Here is a 24,950-nt window from a genome sequence, read left to right on the forward strand (position 1 = left end):
GGAATTTAATCCTGATAAATGTGAGGTGATGCATTTTGGAAGGAATAATGAAAGGGGGAGTTATATGATAAAGGGTAGACCTATAAAGACTATAGAAATGCAGAGGGACCTGGGGGTCCTAGTGCACAAGTCTTTGAAGGTGGCAGTACAAGTGGAGAAGGTTGTGAAGAAAGCTTATGGTATGTTATCCTTTATAGGAAGGGGTATAGAGGATAAGAGCTGGAGTCTAATGTTGCAGTTGTACAGAACGTTGGTTAGGCTGCATTTGGAGTACTGCGTCCAGTTCTGGTGGAAAGACGTGGAGACCCTGGAGAGAGTGCAGAGGAGGTTTACCAGGATGCTGCCTGGTATGGAAGGACTGGGTTATGAGGAAAGATTGGGCAAATTGGGGCTGTTTTCCCTTGAAAGACGGCGACTGAGGGGAGATCTACTAGAGGTGTATAAGATTATGAAGGGTATAGATAGAGTAAACAGTGGTAAGCTTTTTCCTAGATTAGAAATCCACATTACGAGGGGCCACGGGCTTAGGGTGAGGGGGGAAAGGTATAACACGGATGTTAGAGGGAGGTTTTTCACACAGAGGGTAGTGGGGGTATGGAATGCTCTGCCAAGCAAGGTGGTGGAGTCAGGCATGCTGGAGTTGTTTAAGAGTTACTTAGATAGGCACATGAGCAGGATGGAGATGGAAGGATATAGGAGATTGTTTTAAATAAGGTTCAGGAGCCTTGGGACATCCCTGGGAATCAATTGATTCCTATGGACCTTCCAACATATTTTCTGGCTCACTTGTTTTACTTTTGAGCTTCTGGGAATTCCCTTAAATGTTTGTATAAGGATGTGCATGTTATTGATGTTTCTCTCTTTTAATCCACAGGTGCTTCGGTCCGCCTTGTTGTCCAATGAGGGGCGTACACGCGATGGGTCGTACGAGGGCTGCTCTTGGTTGTTTCGAGAGTAGCCTGGTACCTCATGTGGTTAGTGTGTGCTTAAACTGGATCAGATGCTGGGCAACACGACAGCTCAGTGACTATCACTGTTTGCTGTGCAGATTCTTGGATTTGGGCCGGTGTCTGTGGGAGTTTGCGCATTCTCCCCATGCTTGCGTGGGTTTTCTCCGGGTGCTCCTGTTTCCTCCCACATCCCAAAGATGTTCTATTAGGCTGATTGGTGTAACAAATTGTCCCTAAATTAGTCTTCCCTCAATGTGGAATGCCATAAGCATAGCCAAGGATCATGGGTGGAGGGGGGACTTATAATGTTAAAATGGCAGCGTGGGCTCGTTGGGCCGAAGGGCCTGTTTCCCGGGCTGTGTTGTTCTTTGACAGTTGGAGGAGGTCATTTCATTGGCCAGTGATAATGACTAACATATTTGCAGAAACTCGCCAAAATACATAGTACAATTCCACATACCCAGTTTTGCTCCATTTCCATAGCTAACCTCATCTCTATCTGAATCTTGACTGGTTTAATATTTTTATTCATTCGTGGGAGATGGGCATTTCTGGCTGGCAGCATTTATTGCCCATCCCTGGTTGCCCTTGAGAAGCTGGTGGTGAGCTGCCTTCTTGAATCGCTGCAGTCCATGTTCTGTGGGTTGACCTACAATGCCGTTAGGGAGGCAATTTCAGGATTATGACCCAGCGACTGCAAAGGAACATTCCCAAGCCAGGATGGTGAGTGGCTTGAAGGGGAACTTGCAGTTGGTAATGTTCCAATGTGTCCCTTGTCTTCTAGATGGAAGTGGTGGTGGGTTTGGAAGGTGCTGTCTAAGGATCTTTGGTGTATTGCTGCAATGCATCTTGTAGATAGTACACACTGCTGCTACTGAGCGTCGGTGGTGGAGGGAGTGGATATTTGTGGATGTGGTGCCAATCTAGCAGGCTGCTTTGTCCTGGATGGTGTCAAGCTTCTTGAGTGTTTTTGGAGCTGCACTCATCCAAACAAATTGAGAGTATTCCATCACATCCTTGACCTGTGCCTTGTAGATGGTGGATAGACTTTGGGGAGTCAGGAGGTGAGCTACTCAGCTCTGTATTCTGAGCCTCTTGGAGCCATTGTGTTTATGTGGTGAGTCCAGTTGAGCTTCTGGTCAATGGTAACCCCAAGAATGTTGACAGTGGGGGATTCAGTGATAGTTACATCACTGAATGTCAAGGGCGGTGGTTAGAGTGTCTCTTATTGGTGATGGTCATTGGGCATTCATGTGGTGCGAATGTTACTTGCTACTTGTCAACCCAAACCTGGATATTGTCCAGATCTTGTTGCATTTGAAAATGGACTGCTTCAGTATCTGAGGAGTCGCAAATGGTGCTGAATATTGTGCAATCATCAGCAAACGTCCCCACTTCTGACCTTAAGATGGAGGGGAGTTCATAGATGAAGACGCTGAAGATTGTTGGGCCTAGGACACTCCTCTGAGGGACTCCTACAGAGATATCCTGGAGTTGAGATGACTGACCTTTCACAATCACAACTATCTCCCTTTGTACGAGTCTGACTCCGATCCGCAGAGAGTTTGCCCCCCATAACCATTGATTCCAGTTTTGTTAGAGGCCACATTTGGTCAAATATGGCCTTGATGTCAAGGGCTGTCACTCTCACCTCAACTCTGGAATTCAAGTCTTTCATCCATGTTTGAACCAAGGCTGTAACGAGATCAGGAGCTGAGTGACCCTGACGAAACCCAAACTGAGCGTCACTGAGCAGGTTATTGCTGAGCAGGTGCTGTTTGATAGCACTGTCGATGATCCCTTCCATCTCTTTACTGATGATCGAGAGTAGACTGATTGGGCAGTGACTGGTCGTGTTGGATTTGTCCTGCTTTTTGTGTACAGGACATACCTGAGTAATCTCCCACATTGTTGAGTAGATGTCAGTGTTGTAACTGTACTGGAAGAGCTTGGCTCGGGGAATGGCATTTTCTGGAGCACAAGTCTTCAGTACTATTGCTGGAATGTTATCAGAGCCCATTGCCTTTGCAGTATCTAGTGCCTCCAATCGTTTCTTGATATTACGTGGAGTGAATTAAATTTACTGGAGATGCTGGGGACCACTGGAGGAGGCTGAAATGGATCATCCACTTATAACTTCTGGCTGAAAGTTGTTGTGAATACTTCAACCTTACCTTTTTAACAGAACTGCAATTTTCTAACGATCCATCATAGTCTCACATCCAGACATCTTTAATAGGCTCTTATTCCTCAAGCTACTCTCTTTTTCTTCATCTATTCAATAGATTAAGATTAAGTCCAGGGATATGCAGGTTAGGTGGATTAGCCACCATGGTAAACGTGTGGGGTTACTGGGATAGGGTGGGAAATGGGCCTGGGTAACAGACTCTGTCACAGAGTCGATACAGACTTGATGGGCTACAAGGCTTCCTTCTGCACTGTGGGGATTCTATGATTTTAAAAAAGTGCCGTTAGCTTTGGTATTCTTTGCAAGCATTTTGCTCACTTACCATTTTTGATCATTTGCTGTGTGACCCTTTCTTGTTTTTTGATAGATCTCTCAGCCTGCTGGCTTTAGAAACATTGAAAATCAGTGCAGAAGTAGGCCATTTGGCCCTTCGAGCCTGCACCAACATTCAATATGATCATGGTTGATCACGCTCCTCGAGTATCCCACCTTCTACAGTTGTGTGAGGCTTTTACTTTGTCTCTTACTTAATTTATTGGCCGTGACTGAAGCCAGAAACCAGACCAATTGGTTCGGGAGTGCAACGTTCTGTGCTCAGGAAAGAACAATGACCAGCGTTAGAAATAGACTTCCAACAGTAACTCACAGCCAAGAGGACAGAAACAGCTGATTGACTCTCCAGTTTGTACCAGTCAGCTGCTTGCCTGCAGCTAGAGCGGGAGAGGCCACCCTGGCTCACACAGTCACACCTGAATCTGCTCTACACGGAGATGTACGGACAACTGTGCCATCAGCAAAGCTGCAGAAGATTTCTCAGAAGCCTCCATACCTATTTCTACCAGCTGTACATCATCTAGGAATAGAAACATGCAGGTGGTACACTAATCCTGGGTTAGGCACAATAACATATCATGTGAACACTTCAAAAAGACAGTCATTGACTGCAAAGTTCTAGCAATTTGATACTGTGTTTTGTAAATACAAGTCCTGTAATTACTAGCAACACTCCGCAGGTTTAGAGTTCTGAAAAGGTTTAATGTGTGTTCCTATAAACACTCACCACTCGTTCCTCTTCAGGAACCTCAATCATTTCCCCATTATGGTTTACTATTTTTAAATAGGGCTTGTCGAAAACTTCATCTGAAAGTGAAACAAAAAAATTAGTCTCTGCATGCTTGCGCCTCTTCAATCAAGAGTCAACTTGCTTCACAAAATTATCTTACGTACCCAGGATACCAGCCTCTTCCTCATTCCCAAGTCCTGTTGTCTAGCACTGGTGTCATTCCTTCAACCATTCAGTTGTAGCTCCTGGAAATTCCTCCCCAAAATCTGCTACCATCCTTTCAGTTTTAATCATTCCCTTTGTTCACTCACTTTTTCCCCTCCAAGGTTGTGTTCCCCCTTTCTTAGCATCCACCATACTTTCTGAAAAATGTCCTTGGGTGGGGAGGTGGTGACGTAGTGGTAATGTTAATGAACTAGCAACCCTGAGATTACAACACAGCCTTACGTGTTTTTACCTGTTAATAACCCCTAGTTTTTTGAAGGGGTAACCAAGAAGATAGATGAGGGCAGTGCCGTTGATGTTGTCTACATGGACTTTAGCAAGGCCTTTGACAAGGTACTGCATGGTAGGTTTTTGCATAAACTTAAATCTCACAGGGTCCAGGATGAAGCATCTAAATGCATACAAAATGGGCTTCTTGACAGAAGCCAGAGAGTGGTTGTAGAGGGTTGTTTTTCAAACTGGAGGCCTGTGACCAGCGGTGTGCACACAGTAAAAAGTCTGACAACACCAGGTTTTAGTCCAACCTATTTATTTGATAATATTCTCACAAGCTTTCGAGGGGTTACCCTCTTCGTCAGGTGAATGGAGAGTTCTGGCCTCAGACAGAGCATATAACTCTCCATTCACCTGACGAAGAGGGTAACCCCTCGAAAGCTTGTGAGAATATTATCAAATAAATAGGTTGGACTAAAACCTGGTGTTGTCAGACTTTTTACTGTGTTTACGCCAGTCCAACGCCGGCATACCCACATCATGACCAGCGGTGTGCCTCAGGGATCAGTATTGGGTCCACTGATATTTGTCATTTATATTAATGATTTGAATGAGATTATAGAAGGCATAGTTATTAAGTTTGCAGATGACACCAAGATTGGTGGCATAGTGGATAGTGAAGAAAGTTACCTCCAATTGCAACGAGATCTTGATCAATTGGGCCAGTGGGCTGACGTTGACAGGTGGAGTTTACTTTAGATAAATGCATTTTGGTAGATTAAACCAGGGCAGGACTTACTCAGTTAATGGTAGAGTGTTGGGGAGAGTTACAGAACAAAGAGATCCAGGGGTACGTGTTCATAGCTCCTTCTAAGCGGAGTTACAGATGGACAGAGTGGTGAAGACGGCATTCGGCATGCTTGGTTTCATTGGTCAGAACACTGAATACAGGAGTTAGGACATCTTCTTGAAGTTGTACAAGATATTGGTAAAGCCACATGGAGTATTGTGTACAGTTTTGGTCACCCTATTATAGAAAGAATATTAAAAAGAGTGCAGAAAAGATTTACTAGGATGCTACTGGGACTTGATGGTTTGAGTTATAAGGAGAGGCTGAATAGACTGGGACATTTTTCTCTGGAGCTTAAAGGCTGAGGGGTGATCTTATAGAAGTCTATAAGAAAAGGTTGCAGGAAAGACATGTGCCCGTTGAGAGGAAGGATGGGAAAGGTAGGATTAGGGAGCCATGGATTACAGGGGATATTGAGGACTTGGTCAGGAAGAGACAGAGGCATATGTTAGGTCTAAGCAACTGGGAACAGAGAGAGCACTTGAGGAATATAGAGAGAGTAGGAGGGAGCTCAAAAGGGGAGTTAGAAGGGCGAAAAGGGGGCATGAAATGGCTTTGGCGGATAGGATTAAGGAAAATCCAAAGGCATTTTACTCCTATGTTAGGAACAAAAGTGTGGTTAGAGGGAAAATCGGTCCTCTCAGGGACAGAGGAAGGGAACTGTGCTTAGAGTCTGAGGGAATGGGGGAGATCCTGAATGAATACTTTGCGTCAGTATTCACGAAGGAGAGGGTCTTCGTGTCTTGTAATGTCTTGGAGGGAGCTGTAGACCAGTTGAAGGAAATATCCATTATGAGGGAGGAAGTGTTAGGGTTTTTAGGCAGCATAAAAACTGACAAAGCTCCGGGGCCTGATGGCATTTATCCCAGGCTGCTTAGGGAGGCGAGAGATGAAATTGCTGGGCCTCTGACGCAAATCTTTGTCTCTTCTTTGCACACAGGTGAGATCCCAGAGGGCTGGAGGATAGCAAATGTGGTACCACTGTTTAAAAAGGGTAGTAGGGATAACCCTGGTAATTATAGGCCAGTGAGTTTGACGCAGTGGTAGGAAAGTTGTTGGAAAAAATTCTTAGGGATAGGATGTATGAGCATTTAGAGCGTTGTGATCTGATTAGAGATACACACAATGGCTTTGTTAAGGGGAGGTCTTGCCTTACGAATCTGGTAGAATTTTTTGAGGAGGTGACAAAAACGGTCGACGAAAGACGAGCCGTTGATGTCACCTATATGGATTTCAGTAAGGCGTTTGACAAAGTCCCTCATGGTAGGTTGGTTGAAAAGATTAAGGCTCATGGGATACAAGGACAGGTATCTAGAAGGATTGAAAACTGGCTAGGCAATAGGAGACAGAGAGTAGTAGTGGAAGGGTCCTTTTCTAGCTGGAGGTCTGTCACTAGTGGTGTGCTGCAGGGCTCAATACTGGGACCTCTTCTCTTCGTAATATATATAAATGACTTGGAAGAGGGCGTACATGGTGTGATCAGCAAGTTTGCAGATGACACAAAGATGGCAGGATTGGCGGACAGTGAGGACGAGTGTCAGGCAACACAGCAGGATATAGATAGGCTGGTATATTGGGCATATAAATGGCAGATGGAATTTAATCCTGATAAATGCGAGGTGATGCATTTTGGAAGGAATAATGTAGGGGGGAGTTATATGATAAAGGGTAGACCTATTAAGAGTATAGAAATGCAGAGGGACCTGGGAGTGCAAGTGCACAAGTCTTTGAAGGTGGCAACACAGGTGGAGAAGGTTGCGAAGAAAGCTTATGGTATGCTAGCTTTTATAGGAAGGGGTATAGAGTACAAGAGCTGGCGTCTAATGTTGCAGTTGTACAGAACGTTGGTCAGACCGCATTTGGAGTACTGCGTCCAGTTCTGGTCACCTTACTACCGGAAGGACGTGGAGACCCTGGAGAGAGTGCAGAGGAGGTTTACCAGCATGCTGCCTGGTATGGAAGGACTGGGTTATGAGGAAAGATTGGGTAAATTGGGGCTGTTTTCCTTAGAAAGATGGAGGTTGGGGGGGATCCAATAGAGGTGTATAAGATTATGAAGGATATTTTAAATTCTATCAAGATAGATAAGTCACCAGGACTGGATGGGATGTACCCCAGGTTACTGTGGGAGGCGAGGGAAGTGATTGCAGAGCCCTGGCGATGATCTTTGCATCATCGATGGAGACGGGAGAGGTTCCAGAGGATTGGAGGATTGCGGATGTGGTTCCTATTTTCAAGAAAGGGAACAGGGATAGCCTGGGAAATTACCAACCGGTGAGTCTGACCTCAGTGGTTGGTAAGTTGATGGAGAGGATTCTGAGGGACAAGATTCATGAGCATTTAGAGAAGTTTAGAATGATCAGGAATAGTCAGCACGGCTTTATCAAGGGCAGGTCGTGCCTTACGAGCCTAGTTGAGTTCTTTGAAAATGTGACTGAACACATTGACGAAGGAAGGGCGGTGGATGTGGTTTACATGGACTTCAGCAAGGCGTTTGATAAGGTCCCCCATGCAAGACTTCTTGAGAAGGTGAGAGGGCGTGGGATCCAAGGGGCTTTGGCCTTGTGGATCCAGAACTGGCTTGCCTGCAGAAGGCAGAGAGTGGTTGTGGATGGGTCTTTTTCTGCATGGAGGTCAGTCACCAGCGGAGTGCCCCAGGGATCTGTTCTAGGACCCTTGCTGTTTGTCATTTTCATAAATGACCTGGATGAGGAAGTGGAGGGATGGGTTAGTAAGTTTGCCGATGATACGAAGGTTGGTGATGTTGTGGATAGTCTGGAGGGATGTCAGAAGTTGCAGCGTGACATAGATAGGATGCAAGACTGGGCGGAGAAGTGGCAGATGGACTTCAACACGGATAAATGTGTAGTGGTCCATTTTGGCAGGACCAGTGGGATGCAGGATTACAATATCAAGGGTAGGAGTCTTAGCTGTGTTGAACAGCAGAGGGATCTTGGGGTCCGGGTCCACAGGACTCTTAAATCAGCCTTGCAGGTGGAGGATGTGGTCAAGAAGGCGTATGGTGTACTGGCCTTCATTAATCGAGGGATTGAGTTTAGGAGTCAGGAGGTAATGCTGCAACTTTATAAGACCCTTGTCAGACCCCACTTGGAGTACTGTGCGCAGTTCTGGTCGCCTCACTACAGGAAGGATGTGGAAGCTATTGAGAGGGTGCAGAGGAGATTTACAAGGATGTTGCCTGGATTGGGAGGCATGCCTTATGAAGATAGGTTGAGGGAGCTAGGTCTCTTCTCCCTGGAGAGACGAAGGTTGAGAGGCGACCTGATAGAGGTTTATAAAATGTTGAGAGGAATAGATAGGGTGGATTCTCGGAGGCTATTTCCCAGGGCTGAAATGGTCGCTACGAGAGGACACAGGTTTAAGGTGCAGGGAAGCAAGTACAAAGGAGATGTTAGGGGTAAGTTTTTCACTTAGAGGGTGGTGAGTGAGTGGAATCGGCTGCCATCGGTGGTGGTAGAGGCGAACTCACTGGGGTCTTTTAAAAGACTTCTGGATGAGTATATGGGATCTAATGGCATTGGAAGTTACAGATAGTTCTACGGCTTGGTAGGTATAGATGTGATCGGCGCAACTTGTGGGCCGAAGGGCCTGTTTGTGCTGTACTGTTCTATGTTCTATGTATAGATAGAGTAAACAGTGGCAGGCTTTTTCCTAGATTGGAGACAAATATCACGAGGGGCCATGGGCTTAGGGTGAGGGGGGTGAGGTATAATTTGGATGCTCGGGGGAGGTTTTTCACACAGAGGGTCATGGGGGGTATGGAATGCACTGCCAAATAAGGTGGTGGAGGCAGGCACACTAGACTTGTTTAAGGTTTACTTAGATAGGCACATGAGTGAAATAGGGATGGAGGGTTACAGGAGACTGTTTTAAATAAGGATCAGAGCCTCAGGAAGTTCCAGGAAATCTAATGCTACATGTGTTGATGTTTTGTCTCTTTTACTCCACAGGTGCGTTGGTCCACCTTGTTGTCTAATGAGGGGCATGCACACGGTGGGTCGTGCGTGGGCTGCTCTTGGATGTTTCGAGAGTGGCCTAGTACTTTGCGTTGTTTGTGTATGCTTAAAACTGGACCAACAGATGGGCACCACAACAGCTCAGTGACTATCACTGCTAGCTGTGCAGATACATGGATTTGGACCAGTGTCTGTGGGAGTTTGCGCATTCTCCCCGTGGTTGCGTGGGTTTCCTCCGGATGCTCTGTTTTCCTCCCACACCCCAAAGATGTGCTCTTAGGCTGATTGGTGTACCAAATTGTCCCTAAATTATTCTCCCCTTAATCTGGTTTCCAATGGGGGTACCATAAGCATAGACATGGGTCAAGGGTGGAGGAGGAAAAGCACAATGTTAAAACAGCAGCGCGGGCTCGTTGGGCCGAAGGGCCTGTTTCCCGTGCTGTGTTGTTCTCTGTTCTTTGTCTATAAAATAATGAGGGGCATAGACAGAACAGATAGTCAATATCTTTTTCCAAGGTAGGGCAGTTTAAAACTAGAGGGCATAGGTTTATGAGAGGGAAGAGCTACAAAAGGATCCAGAGAGGAATTTTTTCACACAGAGGGTGATGAGTGTCTGGAACAAGCTGCCAGAGGTAGTAGTAGAGATGGGTACAATTTAAAAAGCATTTAGACAGCTACATGGGTACGATGGGTCTAGAGGGATATGGGCCAAATGCGAGCAATTGGGATTAGCTTATGGGTTTCAAAAAAGGCAGCATGGACTTTGGGCCAAAGGACCTGTTTCCATGCTGTAAACCTCTATGATTCTATGACTATATGACTCTCTAATAGCCCTACAGCCTTTTGAACTCTGGAGAGAGAGAGAGAGAGAGAGAGAGAGAGAGAGAGAGAGACAAAGAGACACCTCTTGCTTCTTTGAGGAACAGGCAGAAACTGACTGTTTAAAAATAAAAGAGAACTGTGTGTTTTCCCTGAAAGCCCATTCAATCAGTCTAATCAAAGCCCTACTCTGAAACCCCAGGAAAAAAACCCAAAATAAACAAAAATGCATTAACTTAGATTAAAACAAACATCCCTTGCTAACATCAATCATTAGCCTGCATTCTCAGCATGTGCAGACAAGCTGGCACCATGTAAACACAGAGCTGAATTTCAAATATACCCCTTACAAGACATGTGATACGAATACAATTTCTTAAAGGCACAGAATCATCACAAAATCTATGTGAGGAATATTCATACAAGTGTAAATTGGCTTTTCCTTGTAGGATAAGGAACATTCATATAAGACATAACATCGTTAAGGTGGGGCTGGGAAACAGTGTGTTGGAAAGAGACATAAGACTTGATCTCAGGAAAGTTGTGGACTCAACAAAGAGACCGATGTAGAAACAAGTAAATACATCGAACCCAGAATCACAGAAAAGCTGGATTATACATTTGAAAGCTGGAAAATTAAAGCAATAGCATTCTGACTGAAAGCACCTGAAGTGAAGGTAGAGAGGGAGATCGCCTGAAAGCCTATTTTTTATTTATTTGTGGGACTTGAATGTTGCTGTCTGGGCCAGCATTTATTGCCCATCCCTCGTTGCCCACGGGCATTCGAGACTCGAACACATCGCTGTGGCTCTGGAGTCGCATGCAGGCTAGATTAGGTAAGAACGACAGATTTCCTTCCCTCAAGGACATTAGTGAAGCAGATGGGTTTTTCTGACAATCAACAATGGTTTCACGGTCATCAGTGGATTCTTAATTCCAGCTATTGTTTTATTGAGTTCAAAGCAGCTCCATTGCAGAATCGTAAGCAGAAAGGCAGAAGAGAAAGAAATCTCATTGAGCAGCTAAGGGTTCCACAGGACCTCATGGAGACCCATTGTGAATGGCCACAGAGTGCAGAGTCAAAGGACCTGGAAGGATGAAGAGAACATTCAGTTCTTTAAAAACAGCAGAGACACCCATTCCTAAAATCACTGCGGGTTCAGAGTTGGCACCATATTATATATTGCAGCTGAGCTCATTGTAAAAATAAAACCCAAAGGTTTAAAAGCCTTGGCCAAACCAAGGAATCGATTGTAAAATGCTCGCAAACCCTGCAGTGTCACATGGCAGACCCCAAACTGTCAATTTAACAAATCACTACAAAAACACTAAAGCCTAAATAGGTCAGGACCATCATTGACATGGCTGCCCAGCCATCTTTCTGTGACAAGCGAGGGTCTTCAGCTCTGAACTGTCTTCATTCTTCGCAGGGGCCAGACGTCCTTTGATGGTCAGACTGGCCAAACCTTCAGATAATCACCACTGTACCTCAAGTGGAAGACACACAGGAAAATGACCAGCAACAGAAGCATGAGCCCTGATGCCAGGCTCCAACAGTTACTCTCATACGACCTGTAAACAGCAGAGCACAGACAATGTGCAAAGCAGTAAGGCAATGCTGGAGCAAGGAAGCAGAAACCTTCCATACACCTTAATGAGGAATGAACATACAGAAGGACACAGTATCGCAATAAAAATGCAAACTGCAAAGTGAGCCCTTTCTTGAAAAATATCCAAAAGAAGGGAGAGACATCTTCAACTACCACAAAGACCAGAGCAATCTACGTGGCAACAGAAAAACTGCGTTCATGTTACAAATGACCTGAGTGAACACCCTCTCTGGAAAGAACGGTCCAGCCAAAGGGCCCCAAGTGGAGCAGACAAAGAGTTCATCATGAGAAGTTCAACTCCAAGCGGCAGAAAAAGATAACCAAATCCCAGAGACACAGATTGCAACTCAAACTCCCAACTGAAAAAAAGGTCACCAAATCAACAGAGTGAATCAACTCCACCAAACATAACCAGAGTGAGAGCTCACGAGCTGTCAAGCCTTTAGACTGTCTAAATTTATAAAGTCAGGCATTTGAGTGGGGAGCAGGGAAAAGGGAGAACGTTATTGAAATGTAAATACACTGACTAAAGACTTTGAGGATGTGTAATATAAGGATATCCAGCCTAGAAAGAGTTCAAGAGAAACGGTACTGCCCACAGTGCAATGTGAAAAGATACATGTCATTAGGTTAGAGTGACTTGTAAACTGGACAGGGACCTGTGGAGAAGCAAGCATGGGGTTAACTCACAATGTGGTCTATGCCCTATATATGTGCCTAGTTATGTGTTATTAATAAACATTTTGGGAGTAATCTTACCTGCTGTTCATGCCAGGTCCGAGAATGCAGCGAGGTCCGAGAATTTGCTGCCCAGCTAAATCTCTGTTCACTGCAGCGGGAAGGGTGACATTCTGGTCTTCATTATTCAAACTTACAAGACTTGGAACTTCTTTGTGACACCAACTGAATATAGAACATTCTTCACAGTGCTTCAACTAAAATCTTATATACCAATAGGGAGTGCCTATTGGTATTCTAATGGTAACTTGGTGTCCAGGTTAACATTAATCCCTCAGTGAACAGCACAGAAAGCAGAATACCTGGTCATTAACTCATGGGCATTTGTGAGACCTCACTGTTCCCACATCACAGAATTAAATAATAGAAAGAGACCATTCGGCCCATTGTGTGTGGACCAGCTCTCCAAATGAGCATCGTGATTGAATGCCAGTCCCTTGTCCTTTCCCCATATCCCTGGACATCGGTTAAATAGAAACGATCACCTAATGCTCTCTTAAATGCTTCAATTAAACCTGCTTCCACCACACTTACAGGCAATGCATGCCAGGCCTGAGCCACTCACTGTGTGAAAATATTTCTTCACCTCAAAGTGCTTAATTGGATGTGAAGTATTTTGGATCCTCCTGTGTTTGTGGGAGGTGCTATGTAAATGCAAGTTCCTTCTCTTTTTGCAATCCATTCAGAGGAACACTCTCCATTGTTAGGCTACATGAATAGATTTAGTACAAAGGGGAATTAGAACGAAGAGAAAGGAGCACATGCCTGTGAAATGATTATAACCAAATGGATTTCACACACATCCAAGGACCTGAATCAGCAAGAACTCTCCAACAAGGCTTGAGTTGTTTCTGTCAGAACAGAGATTCTCTGGCTAGGGGGAGATAGTGGTCCTGCTTTTGGGTGAAAAGTCTAATAATACAAGATTGGAAATGAAACAATGTTCTGTATACTGAATAAACTGTGTATATCTATGAGTTAGAAGGGAAAGCTGCATTAGAGTTGTCTCCCTGTGAAAGTTGTATCAGAGGAGAGTGTTGCTGCAGAGGTTTCTCTGGGGTAGTGTCCTCCATGCTTGAATTATGAATAAACAATTGTAATCTGTCCCTGAGTCTCCTGCGGTTAGTTGGAAGAAGCCCACTGCAACACCATCTTTAGTCTTTATCTTGTCTATAGATAAAATTTTTAATAAGCTTCATTCAACATGTACTGAGATGGACTGGGGTAATAATGATACTGACCTTGTTTTGCCAGTAATTCTGCTCCTTTCTTAATTCTAGACAAAATCTGTGTCTTTTCTCGTTCTTCCACATTTACCAGTCTGAGCATCATCTGTCCTTTGTTCTTTACACGTTGTTCTTTCAGGCTCTTTGCTGGAGTGAGAAATTGGAAAAATTGTTTAGTCAGGCAATAAATTGGATCTCCATGGATTATAACAGTTGCTCAGCTGCTAGGGTCATGGATGTTTTGAATAGATAACAGTCAGTCAGAGCTAAGTAATGGATACCAGAAGGCTTGACAAGATGTCTTGGGGTTTCACTTGAATACCTTTAAGATTTATGAAGAAATGTTTGGAGTGTGAAGAATCTGGTTTGATAGTCCAAATGCTCTTTCTGATTTCATGCTTTCATATATTGTTGTTTTTTTTAATGTTTCAGAGATTCATTTTAATAACATCTATACAGGTTAGAATTAACAAAACAGGCAATGTGGTTTGCCAAATAAAGCAATGTAATTGACATGAAGTTTAAAGTGGCCTTTTCATTGATTGTGAGGGGTTTCTTCTATTCATGGTTCCCAAGGTTTCCACCTGGCCATTTTCTATGCCAGAGTAAGTTCATTATCAGCCTGAGAAATGACTTCCTCTATCTGCTCACAGTTGATTTTGCCTTCTAGTTTTTGAACGTCATGCTCCGATTTTACAAAGTGAAACCGTTTCATTGACGGTCTGCTCAGTGTACCTCCGGGAGGCTGCATCCTGAGGGATGGGTTGCAGGACAGTAAGAATTCTGGAGTACAAAATTCTCAACGCCTCACGAATATTCACCAACCCAGTCATTTTCTTCAGGATTCAAGACATGCTAACATTTTGTAGTCAGATAGTCTGGATATTACTTACTCTTGTCTGTAGAACCAAGAATCAAACAAGGTCAAATTAACTTTCTTAAGTAAATTTGTCTGGCTTGATTGCATGATTCCACTTGAACCTCGTCTGCCTGGCTCAAAGTCATAGGAATATAGGAACTTAGGAATTAAGAGCAGATTGAACTCTTTGAACCTGCTCTGCCATTCAGTCGGGTCATGGGTGATTTCTCCCAGGTCTCAAATCCACCTCCCCACCTGTTCCCCATATCTCTTTATCCCTTTTTATCAGAAATGTACCTATCACCTCCTTGAAACCATTCAATGATTCAGACTCCACTGTGCGAGGGGCAGCAAGTTCCACAAATTCACCACTCTCTGTGAGAAATAGTTCCTCCTCATCTCAGTGTTAAATCTACCGCCTTTCAACCTATACCTGTGCTCTCCTGTGCCCCATAAGAGGAAACATTTGGTCTACATTTACTTTATCAATCCCTTTTAAAATTTTATATACCTCAATCAGATTGCCTCTGCGAGTACAAGCCCAAACAATTTTACAAACTCGTGTTTGTAATCTCTCCTCATACATCAACTCTTTCATCCCCGGAATCCAATGCCACCAAATCCTTCCTCAAATAAGGAGACCAAAACTAGACACAGTACTCCAGGTGTTGTCTCAACCTATACAATTGCAACAACACTTCTCCAATTTTATATTCCAATCTCTTTGCAATGAATTCCAACATCTCATTTGCTTTTTTTTATTACATGCTGCACCTGCATTCTGACTTTCTATGATTCGGGAATATAGATACCCAGATCCCTCTGCCCAGAGGCATTCTGGTTTCCATTTAGGTAATAATTTGCCTTTCTGTTCTTTCTGCCAAAATGGATAATCTCTCACTTATCCACATTAAACTCCACCTGCCAATTCTCCTGGCCTATTTATATCCACCTGTAGAATCTTTATATCCTCTCCACTGCCTGTTTTCCCACCTATTTTAGTGTCATCCACAATTTTTGCTATGTTACATACTGTGCTTGCTTGCAGATCATTTATATAGATTGTAAGCAGTTGGGGTCCAAGGACTGACCCCTACGGCATCCCATTAGTTACATTTTGCCAGCCAGAGAAGGACCCTCTGCTTTCTGTCAGTCTGTCAATCCTCAATCCAATCTAATTATTTGCGAAAGGATATATCTATTTGCGAAAGGATATATCTATTTGCAAATGGATACATTGGCCTTGGAGGGAGTACAGAGAAGGTTCACCAGGCTGATACCGGAGATGAGGGGGTTAGCTTATGAGGAGAGATTGAATAGACTGGGCCTGTACTTGTTACAGTTTAGAAGGCTGAGGGGGGATCTTATAAGAACATAAGAAATAGGAGCAGGAGTAGGCCATCTGGCCCTTCGAGCCTGCCCCGCCATTCAATAAGATCATGGCTTGGAGACTTACAAGATAATGAAGGGGATGGATAGGGTAGAGGTAGAAAGATTCTTTCCGCTTAGAAAAGAAAACAGAACTAGAGGGCACAGCCTCAAAATAAGGAGGGGGTGCAGTTTAGAATGGAGTTGAGGAGGAACTTCTTCAAAGGGTGGTGAATCTCTGGAATTCTTTGCCCATTGAAGTGGTGGAGGCTGCCTCGCTGAATATATTTAAGTCACAGGTAGATAGATTTCTGATCGACAAGGGAATTAAGGGTTATGGGGAGAAAGCGGGAAAGTGGAACTGATCCACTTCAGATCAGCCATGATCTTATTGAACGGTGGGGCAGGCTCGAAGGGCTAGATGGCCTACTCCTGCTCCTATTTCTTATGTTCTTATTAGTATTCCACCCCCAATCCCCAGTGATCTCACCTTCTGGATCAGTCTTTTATGTGGCACTTCTGGAAGTCCAGATACACCACATCCACAGGTTCCCCACTATCCACCTTGCTGGTTATGTCCTCAAAGAACTCAAGCAAGTTTGTCAAGCATGGCCTATCCATCATAAAACCATGCTGGTAATGGTGGATTGAGCTTTGACTTTCTAAATGATCGTTCATCTCCTCCTTAATGATTAATCCCAGCAACTTCCCCACCACAGAGGTCAAGCTAACTGCCCCGTAGTTTCCTACTTTTTGCCTCTCTCCCTATTTGAACAGGGGCATCACATTAACATGTTTTTAATCCACCAGGACCTTATCAGAGTCCAAGGAAATTTGAAATATTACAACCAATGCATCCACTATCTCTACTGTCACTTCCTTTAATACCCAAAGGTGTAGGCCATTAGGTCCTGGAGACTTATATGCCTTTAATCCCATTGGTTTATTCAATACCTTCTTCCTAGTGATGGTTATTTCACCAAGTTCCTTTGCATTAACTACAGTTTTTGGAAAATCTTCATTATTCTCTACCCTGAAGACAAAGGCAAAATATTGGTTTTGTGCCTCCTCTGTGTTCCTCATTAAAACCTCACTAGCACTGTCCTCTAATGGGCTAACATTTAATATAGCTATTCTGTTTCTCTTCATATACTTACAGAAGCTTTGGTATCTGTGTTTATGTTTTCTGGTAGTTTCCTTTCGTAGTTTATCTTAGCTTTTTTGAATCAGTTTGGAAAGTCTTCAGACAATGACTGTTATCTCATAGAAATGTTTCTAATCTGAAGTTAGCTGGGCTTCAGGTAGCATTTTCAGTTCTGAGTCAAAGATTTCTAAGTTGGAGAGACTCAAGCACTAAAGTCAAGGCTGACTCTCCAGTGCAGCGCTGAGGGGATGCTTCAGTGTGGGAGGTTTTGTTAAACCAGGGCCCTGTATGATCCTCTGGTGGATATGAAAGACAGTCAAAAGTCTGATAACACCTTTCATATTCACATCATGGATATGAAAGACCCCATGGCATGATTTTGAAGAAGAGAAAAGACTGGTGACCTGTTCCAGGAATTACTCACCATGGAAAGGAATGAGAGTCTGCCTTAGTGCACCACTAGGTTTGGGAAGAGAATTAGAATGAAAGACCTCTGATAATTTCATACTAATAGACTTTATATTCTTATGTTTTTAAAGTTAAAATGTTTATTTATTAGTCACAAGTAAGGCTTATATTAACACTGCAGTGAAGTTGCTGTGAACATCCCCTAGTCACCACACTCCAGCGCCTGTTCAGGTCAATGCACCTAACCAGTACGTCTTTCAGACTGTGGGAAGGAATCAGAGCACCCGGAGGAAACCCACGCAGACATGGGGAGAACATGCAAACTCCGCACAGACAATGACCCAAGCCAGGAATCGAACCTGGGTCTGTGGCACTGTGAGGCAGCAGTGCTAACCATGAGACACCGTGCCACCCAACATTTCCATATTTGTGAAAATGTTAAAGGATGTGTATTGCTAGAATTTCGAGGAGACTTACACTATTGGACTGGAACATCTACAGAGTGCCCAATTTAGCACGGTCACTGCACCTAATCTGTATGGTGGCACAATGATTAGCACTGCTGTCTCAGTGCCAGGAACCTGCGTTTGATTTCTGGTTTGGCTCACTGTCTGTGTGGAGTGTGCATGTTCTTCCCATATCTGTGTGGGTTTCCTCCGGGTGCTCCAGTTTCCTTCCACAATCTGAAAGATGTGCTGGGTAGATGTATTGTCCATGCTAAATTCTCCCTCAGATGCCAGAGTGTGGTGATTAGGGGATTCTCACAGTAACTTCATTGCAGTGTTAATGTAAGCCTACTTGTGACGCTAATAAATAAACTTCAAAACTTCAAACTCTTTGGAGCGTGGGAGGAGGCCAGAGCACCCAGAGGAAACCCACGCAGACATGGGGAGAACATGCAGATTCTGCACAGTTACCCAAGGCCGGAATTGAATCCTGGTCCCTGGAGCTGTGAGGCATCAGGCCACCATGCCACCTTCTACAAAGTTTGCAGTAAGAATATGAACTTGTGATGCTACTATAACTTGTAAAGATCTAACATAAAGTAAGACCTCCAGAATTTGTACTTACTCTCATCCAGGTCGTTCCCTTTATATGTTAATATCATACTCTTCACATCAATGTCAGCAAACTGGTCTGCGATCCTAGAAAAATATCATTCAGCTAATTACAGATCTATAATAATCGAGGGCAGAATAAATATACATTTGTACAACAAGGTCAGGCGAGATTACAATGTGTCTATTCTTCTCGAATCCCTGGCTCCCACTAAGAGTCTCTCCTAAACCCGCGGTCTGCGCCCCCCTGTGATTGGCTCTACCTCCCACCGGAGCGATCAAATAGGGTCCTCGCTGATCACAAGATCTTCAGGAACTCCCCCCCGTTCCAAAATGAAATGCTACCGCAAGATCAATCAGTGAACATGGTGGTGAACCACTAAGAAAATGATCATTAGTTGACTGGAGCAGAGGCAACCCTTTCCACCACTACTCTCCTCTGACTAGAAAGTATGTGTCCTGTCCCTCAACATTTCTCCTTCAATTAATCTCATGTTCTGCAGACAAAAGTTGTGGCTATGGGCACCTGCACGTGCCCCATTTCTGCCTATCTTTCTGTGGGACACTCCTTGTTCCAGTCTCACTCAAGCCCCCTCCCACAATTCTTTTTCCGTTCCATCAATGACTGTATTGGTGTTGTTTCATGCTCACACTTGAATTTATCGATTTTACTTCCAATTTTTGCCTCTCTCACCTTCACGTTGTCTATCTCCGACACTTCCCTTCCCTACCTTTACCACTCCATCTCAATTTCTGACAATAAAATGATGACAAATATTCATTACAAACCCATCCACTCCCACAGATACACCGAGCACAGCTCCTCACACCCCACTTTCTGTAAGGACTCTATTTCATTCTCACAGTTTCTCCACCTCTGTCACACCTGTTCCAAAGATCCCACCTCCAAAAACAACACTTCTCAACTGAAGATTCCTCCCCGCTGAGGTCGGACAGGGCATTCAACCATGTCCAACATATCTCCCGTACCTCTATCTTTTCCCCTTCTCCACCCTCCCAGAACCATGACAAGGTCCTTGCCTTTCACCTCACCAGCCTTCACATTCAAAGAATCATTCTCCACAATTTCCACTAATTCCAGCATGATGCCAACTCAAAATACATCTTCTCCTGACCCTCCGGTCAGCATCCCTCCCTGATACCCTGGTCCACGCTTCCAACCCCCACAACTCTTCATCTCCTTTCCACGGCATCTTTCCATGCATTTGCAGAAGGTGCAACCCCTGCCACTTTACCTCCTCCCTCCCCACTGTCTGAGGCCCCAAACACTCCTTACAGGGTAAGCAATGTTTCACTTGCACTTCTTTCAATTTGGTCTACTGTATTTGCTGTTCCCATCACGATCTCCTCCTCACTGGGAGACTAAACACAGATTGGGTGATCACTTTGTCGAACACTTCACTCAGTCTGCAAGCGTGACCCCAATCTTCTGGTCAACTCAGTGTCTTGCTCTCATGTTCACATCCTGGGCCTGCTGCAGTGCTCCAGTGAAACCCAACCCAAATTGGAAAAACAACACCTCGTCTTCCAGTTTTGCATGTTACAGCCCTTTGGACTCAACATTGAGTTTAACAACTTTAAATTTGAACTTCCTCCTCCATCTTGATCCTTTCGGTTCCTTTGGTTTACCCAGCACAACCCCATTCTCCCCCACACAGCCATCTGTCCCTTGTTTATCAGTTTTGTTTTCACTGAGCAGTCATCTTTCTTCTCCTATTAACACATTCTGCTATCTTACTTTTATGCCACTATTAGACTTTGTTCACTCCTTAATGCTTTATCTTCTATCCATGACATCGTTGCCCATGTCTCCTTAGCTCCGACTGATCCCTGTCCTTCTATTCTGTCTCCTCCCTCACCTTCTCCAACAATATTATTCATTACATTACTCTTTAATTCTGTAGAAGAGTCATATGAACTTGAAACATTAACTACGTTTCTCCTTCCACAGATGCTGTCAGACCTGTTGAGTTTATCTTGCTTTTTTCTGTTCTGTTGTTGCTTTTGGGAATCATTGCAGCAGTTGCCAATCCATCTATACTTCAGGAATCAATGCCAGGGTTTTATATGCCTTAATGTAGGAGCTAGTTGATCAAATCTTTGTTACCATCAAATCCCAAAATTAATCATTACTTACTTCTTGCACAGCTGAAGACCTGTAGCATTTGGAGAGATTGTGATTTGTATTTTCCTTTTTGTTGCCTGAAAAATAGGATAAAGTTCAAGCTCAGGAAAGCACATCAAACCCAGACTTTGCAAAAGACAAGAACAAAGAACAAAGAATAGTGCAACACAGGAACAGCCCTTCGGCCCTCCAAGTCTGCATCGATCACATTGTCCTGTCTAGACCAAGCGCCTGTATCCCCCTATTCTCTGCCTGTTCACGTGTTGATCCAGATAAGTCTTAAATGTCACTAATGTGTCTACCTCAACCCCCGCCTCACTTGGCAGTGCATTCCAGGCCCCCACCACCCTCTGCGTAAAAAACTTTCCGCACACACCTCTACTGAACCTTTCCCTCTCTACTTTGAACTTGTGCCCAGTTGTAATTGTCATTTCTGCCCTGGGAAAAAGCTTCCAACTGTTCACTCTATCTATACCCCTCATAATTATATAAACTTCTATCAGGTCACCCCTCAGCCTCCGTCTTTCCAGGGAGAACAGTCCCAGTTTATTCAACCTCTCCTCATAGCTAATACCCTCCATACCAAGCGACATCCTGGTAAATCTTTTCTGTACTCCCTCCAAAGAACTTCCTTAAACAATAGAAAAAGAGGCTCGTTGGCCCACCCAGTTTGTGCTGACTCTTTCAAAGAGTGATAGCAAGTTTTGAAATTCAGCCCCACCCTTGCCAATGGGCTTGATGACAAAGTTGGGGTTGGACCTAAGAGAGCGAAGTGCAGCAAGTTCAGAGGGAGATAGGTTAGAGTGGGTGAGAGGGGCAGAGAAAATGAGATGGCCAATATTACGCCGACAGTTCTGAGTGGAAAGATCAAGAGCAGGTGAGAGGCCGGAGGGAGGGGTTGAGGTGGTTGGAGAGTGCTGGAGGCAAGTGAAAGGATCTGCCGAACAGGGTGAGGACTCCGGCCCAATGAGTTGAGCATGGAGACAAAGGCAGTGGAAGAAGAGTTCCGCATCGTGTCGAGCCCGAAGGTAGTTGAGATGAGGATATAAGGATAAGAAGCTGGGTCCTTTGCTGAGTACAGCACGTTCAGCCTCAGAGAGGGGGAGGTCAGAGGGTATAGTGAATACATGGCGAGGGCTGGGGTTAGGAGGGATGGAGTCCATGGGATGGGAAGGGGAGGAGGGTCCTGGATGGGCATTGGTGGCGATGAGTTGTTGGAGCTTGTATTCCTAAACACCTAAAAAGAAGAGAAAACTTTTCTTGTTAAGACACTGGATGAGACGATGAATGAAATGAAACTGGGAACCAGGGCAGCTTTGAGATAGAGTGAGTCAATGCAGCTGGAGACAGATATTGAGTGTGTACATACAGCAATACAAGGCACTGAGCATGGATCTCAGGATGCGGTAAGAACAGCAGCCCAAGGAAGGTTCTGGAGGGTGAACAAGGCTAGCATTTACTGACAATCCTAATTGCTCCTGGGAATGTCGTTGTCAGCCACTTCTTGAAGAACCATAAAAGTCCATGTGGTGTGGGTAGACCCACAGTGCAATCTGATCTGTTAATCAATTCAGAAGATTGTTAATCTGCAGAGTGCAGTGAAAGCTGAGTCACTGAAATCTTACGGTCTTAAGACTGGGTCACTGAATATATTCGAGGCTGAGTTAGACAGATTTTTGATTGAACAAGGCAGTCGAGGGTAATGGGGAGCAAGCAGAATGTGGAGTTGGAATCATAGAATCCCTACGTTAGTGTATTAGATACGAAGAGTGCTGTTCTATGCAACCACCCAGACTAACACCTGGAGCAAACATTTGGCATGTCTGGCAGCATCTATGGAGGGAAACTAAGTTAACACTTTGAGTCCAAATGACTCTTCAATAGAACTGCAGATAGGTAGAAATGTAATGAATTTATAATATCCTTATCCTCCTTTCTGTAGTCTGTTGTTTGTTTTCTTCCAGTTCCATTGCCCCAATGTAACCCCCCCGCCTTGCCCCACACAGCGAACTGTCCTTTGCAGTTCAGTTTTGATCTTATTGACACATTCTGCTATCTTACGTTTTGCTGCTATTAGCGCCCTTCATCCCTTAATCACACCGTTAACACTTCACTTTGTCGTGCGTCCATGACCTCTCCCTGTCAATCTATTCTGCCCCACCTCCTCCACCCACCTCTCCTACTAAATCATTCATTACATTACAGACTTTTCTTCAGGTCTATAGAAGAGTCACTTGGAAACATTAACTCTGATTCTCTCCACAGATGCTGCTTATCCTGTAATTTCTCTTTCACTGCAGATTTCCAGCATTGATAGTATTTTGCTTTTATTCGAGAGGCTGATACCTGGAGTGGGTGGGTGGGTGGGTTGTCTTATGAGGAAAGGTTGTACTCCGCTGGAGTTTAGGAGAGTAAGAGGTGACTTGATTGAAACAGATAAGACCTTGATAGGCCTTGACAAGTTGGGTATGGAGAGGATGTTTCCTCTTGTGGAACAGTCTAGAATCAGAGGTCGCAATTTATAAATAAGGGGTCACCCATTCAAAACAGAGATGAGGAGAAATTATTTCTCTCAGAGAATCCTGAATCTTTGGCACTATCTTCCTGAAAGGGATATGGAGGTAGAGTCTTTTTAAAGTTGAGGAGGATAGATTCTTGTTAAGCACAGGTTACTGGGTGTAGATGGGATGGAGATCTGAGGTTACTATCAGATTTGCCATGATCTTATTAAATGGCGGAACAGGCTTGACGGGCTGAATGGCCTAACCCTGCTCCTTGTTTAATATACAGCAATCTACTTAGAACATAGAACACTACAGCGCAGAACAGGCCCTTCGGCCCACGATGTTGCGCCGACCAGTTAAAAAACAATGACCCACTAACTTAAACCAATCCCTTTTCGTCCATAAAACCATCCACGGATCTCTTAAACGCCCCCAAACTGGGCGCATTTACAACCGCAGCAGGCAGGGCATTCCAATCCCTCACCACCCTCTGGGTAAAGAACCTACCCCTGACATCCGTCCTATAACTACCACCCCTTAATTTAAAGCCATGCCCCCTCGTGCTAGCTTTCTCCATCCGAGGAAAAAGGCTATCACTATCCACCCTATCTAAACCTCTAATCATCTTATATGTTTCAATAAGATCCCCTCTTAGCCGCCTTCTTTCTAGCGAAAACAACCCCAAATCTCTCAGTCTCTCCTCATAGGACCTCCCCACCATACCAGGCAACATCCTGGTAAACCTCCTCTGCACCCTCTCCAAAGCCTCCACATCCTTCCTGTAATGTGGGGACCAGAACTGCACACAGTACTCCAAGTGCGGCCGCACCAGAGTTGTGTACAGTTGCAACATGACGCTGCGACTCCTAAATTCAATCCCCCTACCAATAAACGCCAAGACACCGTATGCCTTCTTAACAACCTTATCTACTTGATTCCCAACTTTCAGGGATCTATGTACACACACACCTAGATCCCTCTGCTCCTCCACACTATTCAAAGTCCTCCCGTTAGCCCTATACGCGACACATCTGTTATTCCTACCAAAGTGAATTACCTCACACTTCTCCGCATTAAACTCCATCCGCCACCTCTCGGCCCAGCTCTGCAACCTGTCTAAGTCTCCCTGCAAACTATGACACCCTTCCTCACAATCTACCACACCTCCGACTTTGGTGTCATCAGCAAATTTACTAATCCACCCAACTATACCCTCATCCAGATCATTAATAAAAATTACAAACAGCAGTGGCCCCAAAACAGATCCCTGAGGCACACCGCTCGTAACCGGACTCCATGACGAATATTCACCATCAACCACTACCCTCTGTCTCCTATCTGCTAGCCAATTCCTGATCCAATTACCTAGATCACCCCCAATCCCATACATCTGCATTTTCTGCAGAAGCCTACCATGGTGAACCTTATCAAACGCCTTACTAAAATCCATATACACCACGTCAACTGCCTTACCCCCATCCACCTCTTTGGTCACTTTCTCAAAAAACTCAGTAAGGTTAGTAAGGCACGACCTACCCGCTACAAAACCATGCTGACTATCTCCAATCAATTCATTACTCTCCAAATAACTATAAATCCTATCC

The 24,950-nt window shown here is 44.5% G+C and overlaps 1 protein-coding gene and 1 pseudogene across 1 annotated transcript in view; both read right to left on the reverse strand.

Annotated features, from left to right (window-relative positions):
- LOC145359897 (uncharacterized) overlaps positions 1–24,950 on the reverse strand; it is an 89,041-nt gene that overhangs the window by 55,796 nt on the left and 8,295 nt on the right. The window contains exons 3-6 of the mRNA XM_080214743.1: positions 20,855–20,919; positions 18,710–18,783; positions 13,875–14,006; positions 4,199–4,278 (exon numbers count right to left, since the gene is read on the reverse strand). Coding sequence (XP_080070869.1) covers positions 4,199–4,278; positions 13,875–14,006; positions 18,710–18,783; positions 20,855–20,919 — 351 coding nt within the window. The remainder of the gene's footprint in view (positions 1–4,198; positions 4,279–13,874; positions 14,007–18,709; positions 18,784–20,854; positions 20,920–24,950) is intronic.
- Positions 14,395–14,713, reverse strand: LOC145361680 (NADH dehydrogenase [ubiquinone] 1 alpha subcomplex subunit 5 pseudogene; annotated as a pseudogene).

The sequence above is a fragment of the Carcharhinus amblyrhynchos genome, chromosome 2 (genome assembly GCF_965287045.1).
Source record: "Carcharhinus amblyrhynchos chromosome 2, sCarAmb.v2.hapA, whole genome shotgun sequence".
In the NCBI taxonomy this organism is placed as follows: Eukaryota; Metazoa; Chordata; class Chondrichthyes; order Carcharhiniformes; family Carcharhinidae; genus Carcharhinus; species Carcharhinus amblyrhynchos.